The 5000-nt window shown below is 32.1% G+C and overlaps 1 protein-coding gene across 1 annotated transcript in view; it reads left to right on the forward strand.

Annotated features, from left to right (window-relative positions):
• Positions 1–295: 295 nt before the first annotated feature.
• The window catches only part of HELRODRAFT_166087 (hypothetical protein), a gene marked incomplete at both ends in the record, with an annotated part of 5006 nt that continues 301 nt past the window's right edge, over positions 296–5000 (forward strand). The window contains 5 exons of the mRNA XM_009033114.1: positions 296–1090; positions 1170–1427; positions 1786–1966; positions 4544–4749; positions 4936–5000. The exon at positions 4936–5000 is cut by the window's right edge and continues 301 nt beyond it. Coding sequence (XP_009031362.1) covers positions 296–1090; positions 1170–1427; positions 1786–1966; positions 4544–4749; positions 4936–5000 — 1505 coding nt within the window. The remainder of the gene's footprint in view (positions 1091–1169; positions 1428–1785; positions 1967–4543; positions 4750–4935) is intronic.

A 5000-nucleotide genomic window follows, 5' to 3' on the forward strand; every position in this document is an offset into this window, starting at 1 on the left:
ACATGCTGTGTTTTTCATCAATAATAGCATTTCTGACAGTCTTAATCCAATATATAGTATAATATATATATATATATATATATATATATATTATATATATATATAGTATATATAATTTATATAATTATATATAGTATAATATATATATATATATATAATATACGTAACATGAAATTTCGTTACAGCTTCATTGCTTGCAAGAGGTTATCTTTTTTTTAACGCACACGGACACATTTAGATGACCGATATTTTGATCTGATTTCATATTTATTGCAAAGTTGTGACAGAATTGAAAATGAAAAATGATGTAGACGACGTAGAAAGTAATGATGGCTCTACAGAAGAGCAAATTGTACTAACTTCTGAGACAGGAGGTCGTCATCCAGTTGTCCGAAGCATGCTCCTTCGGACCAGTGATTATTTCCAAGGCTTGGTGAACAGTGGAATGAGAGATGCCCATTATAGAGAGCTTACGTTCCAATGTTTAACGAATGAGTCTTTGAAAGAAGTAAGAGATTATTTATCCAGGTTGTCAACCAACGAGGTTGAAGGCAGACGTCCTCGCCTGAAGTCGTTGAATAAAGTAGAAGCAGGATTGGATGGTGCCTTCTATCTACAAATCAATGATATGATTGATAATTACGTTGAATTTTTGTTGAAACACTTAAACATGTCAACATGCATTCGTATTTTGAACATAGCAAATAAGTACGTTCTAACTGACCAGGTGATCGAAAAAGTTTTTAGGTATATGTTGAAGAACTTCAAAGATATCCCAGAAAGCTTTAAAATATCATTATCACCAGACGAAATGTTTCGCTTGGTTGCATCAGAGGAAATAAATGCAGACAGCGAGATTGATATTTTCAATCTAATTATCAAGTGGGTTTCAGATGATCAGACGAGGAAATGTTTTGTAGAAAAATTGTTGACCGAAGTGAGGTACTGTCTGATGACAACCGCTGAGAAACAGGAATGTACTGCCGTACTTAATGATCTGAAATTAAATATCTGCCATAATAAAGATAAAGATTCAAATATCTCTCGTACACTTGGTATGCTCTTTGCTATTGGATCAACTGAAAGCAAGGTGTGAATTGAATTTTGTTTACAAATAAGTGGTTACTTTTACATACTTTCATTCGATTCTAATTTATTTTTTGTTTCAGGACCAGGATGGAAACTTTTTTAATATTCTGCGAGTTTATGATTTTGTTGAAGCTTGCAAGATCTGTGATAACAGCACCGCCAAGCCAAAACCCATCAGATTCAATCCATCAGGTAGACGGGGGCCGCCACGTGATTTGGATGGTTATAATGCTTGTGTGGTAGGCAACTGCTTGTATCTGGTCGGAGGAAAACCGCGTAAAACTTCGATTACTTGTAAAGTTTCCAGGTACAATCCGGTTACAGCAGCCTGGTCTAAGGTTTACAATTTTCAATTGTATTTGTAAGAACACATTTTTTTAAATTATTGTTGTCAAATTAATTGTAACATGGATTTGGATGGAATTATTCATTCTTATCAATAGCTACTATAGTGTACTAGTCGACTGACTTTAAGTCTGTGCTCCGTACTGTGATCAATAATTTTTTTTCTTTGCTAAATATCTCATTATTCAATTGAAAAATTTGGTCTTTAATGCAATGTGTACGTAAGTGCTCCCTGTTTGAATTATATATATCATCCATTTAATGCATTTTACTTTAATTGAGTATATTTCAATAGCAAATTAACTAGTGACTCAGTTTTATGTTAATAATCATCATCTCATGAATATTCAGTGTTGCAGCATGAATCTTGCGAGGCGCCAGTTCTACCTGGGAGGATTAGCTGGCCAGCTATATGCAGTTGCTGGTGTCACCGCCAACTGCAGTGAAACTCCCACGGTTGAAAAATACACACCGAGTGAAAACAGATGGTACATGGTGGAACCTTTACCCCTTGCTCTATCGCATCTGGCAGGTATGATTAATGCACTATAATATCTGTTTTATGTCTTGTATTGTTGGTATCTATTTCAAATTTAATTGTAAAAGTTTTTGCACAAATTTTAATTAATTTAACAAATATTTTAATTTTGAAACAAGAAAATAGACTCAGACTAAAAACAATAATCAATATATATATTTATAATTGTTGGCATTTATCAATTTGAAGTTTGTTTTTCAATTTTACTTACTAGACAACAACAACACACCTTTAGACGACATTTTCCCCGAGATTGGGGGTTGCCGTTTGGCTACCTATGATGAAACCGAAATACCCCTCGACGCTATTCACATCTGTCACTCGCCTATGTATCACGCAACCCCGTTTCACTCTGTCCTTCTCCACCTGCTTTCTCCATCCCAATCGCGGGACGACCCCTTCCTCCAACTCCTCCAACCTCGAACTACAACGCTCGCCTAATCCCGACCCTTTCATCCCTTCTCAATTTTGCTTACTAGAATTTTTTGGAAATTGTTCAACTTGTTGGATATAGAATTATCCAAGTTCATCATGAAAATTTAATGAAACTGTTGTTATCCGAATTCATCATGCAGACAAGGCCTTATTTAGATTTTTCATAAATGATCTTCAGTGCAGGTTTGGTTTATATATTTATATTTCTTTATTTGGTTTAAACCAAACCTGCATTAAAGATGATTTATGAAAAATCGAAATAAAGCCTTATCTGCATGATGAATTCGGATAACAACAGTTTCATTAAATTTTCATGATAAACTTGGATAATCTTATTTTTAACAAACTGAGCCATTTCCAGAAAATTCTAGTAAGGAAAAATGAAATGGCAAACTTTAAATTTAATAATGCCAAAAATTCGGTAGAATTCATACAATACTGTATTAATTATGGTCTCCTTCCAGCATATATATATATAAATATAAATATATATATATATATATATATATATATATATATATTCTATAAATTTTACCGAATGTTTGGCGTTTTTCACACTAAAGTTTTTTGGAGAACGTTTAGTTTCTTCAAAAAACTTTAGTGAGAAAAATCGAAAAAACGAACTACAAACATATTAACGTCAAACATTCGGTAGAATTTATAGAATGTTGTAAAAAATATATATATATAATATATAATATATATATATATATATATATATATATATATAATGGTCTTTTATCAGCATGGTCTTTTACCGGTATATAAATATATATATATATATATATATATATATATAATTCCAATTTTTTGTTATATATATATATATATATTCTTCTTTCTCGTGCCTTATCCAATCAGGATATTGGCGACCATCGACATCCACAAAACCCGATTGTTAACACTTTGTAGTAGTTGAAATGTGGTGATATTCAACAAGTGACACAAAAACTTCACGAATGTTATTTGTTGTTGACCGCGATCTCTTTTTCCTGCAATCTTTCCAGTAGTTCTTAGGTTTTCCATTTTTTCCTTCCGCATGATGTAACCAAAAAACTTTAACATACAAACAAGTCTTTCTTTATTTCAATCGCTCGTTCACTGATCATTCGTAGCATAAAGATAGCGTTACTTGTGTACATTGGATATTTGAAATTTTAGATCTGATTTTGCTTCGTGCTCTCATCATCAGAATTCTCAAGAAAAGTTTAGTAAGATGGTTCATGAAGGTGATTATTCAATGTAGTTCTTGTAGGTTTTTTAGGCAATGCAATAAATATTGACTTAGATAGATCTTCAGGAATTTTGCCGCTGTTATAAATCTCATTCAAAATTTCTCTCACTTTTTCAATGTCAAATTCATCAAGGCATTTAATTTCTTCAACAACTATCTCATCTGGACCTGGCGTTTTATTTCATTTCATTTTGGAAAGAGCGACACGAACTTCAAATCTAAGTATTTTTGGTCCTTCTACGTCTTTTTTAATAGGAGGCTTTTCACCACGGATATCATCAAAAAGATCGTTAATGTATTCTGTTCATCTTTCTAGTATATTTTTTCTTTCTCTAAGAATACTTCACCAGATTTAGCTTTTATGCATCCAGAAACGGCACAAGGCACTTTTTACAGTGATTTCTTTGATGTTTTTTACATTGCATTTTTATTACTGTTTTTGATCTTTTCAATGATTTTGCACTTGTCATTTAACCATTTCTCCTTTGCCTCTAAACGCATTTTTTGACCATTTTTTCCAGCTTTTTGTAACTAGCAGGATTGCAACTTTTTACTTCATTTGTTCATCCATCAGTGATACGATGTCATCTGTTATCTATTTCTGACCTCTTTTGTCCTTCACAAGTATAACTACCTTTGCTGATTCTGTGAGGGCATCTCTAAATATTTCATATTCTGATTTTTTTACGTCTTCCGTCAATTACTGAAAACGATTCCGTACTTCAACGTTAAACTTAACTTTGATCTCATCATTTCAATATATTTCATTAAGCTTTTATTTAAATTTTCTATTTTACAAATTAATCTGTAAACATATAGATTTATTTATTTAGTTCATGTAAAATTGTTGCATAATATATATAATAAACTATAACAAATCCTACTTAACCACCCATTAACAGGTTGTGTGTGGAATGGTATGATATATGTTAGTGGCGGATGGGATGATTGTCGCGATGTACGGAATGTAGTGTACCGGTATGACCCTTCTTGCAACAAATGGTTTCCGAGGGCTCCCATGTTGACGGAACGTCGTTCCCACGTTATGACATGCACGGGAAATAAGATTTTTGTTTTCGGAGGTAAAAAAGTAACACAAAATGCAATGGTTTGTTTTGCTTATTTTTATCGTTTTCACTCTTTCATTTCAAATATTTATTCATTAGTAATTGAATAATCACGTTTATTGATTATTTTATTTTTTCAATTTCATGTACAAAATATATATTTAAATGTGAAATTTAATACTAAGCAATTTTAATTTTTGTTTTTAAAAATAATTCAATCAACAAAGGATGGAGAGATGTATGATGTAGAGAATGATCAGTGGTCATCCGTGTTGAAGCTGAAGATGCCTGT

This window comes from Helobdella robusta, assembly GCF_000326865.2.
Source record: "Helobdella robusta unplaced genomic scaffold HELROscaffold_9, whole genome shotgun sequence".
Taxonomy (NCBI): Eukaryota; Metazoa; Annelida; class Clitellata; order Rhynchobdellida; family Glossiphoniidae; genus Helobdella; species Helobdella robusta.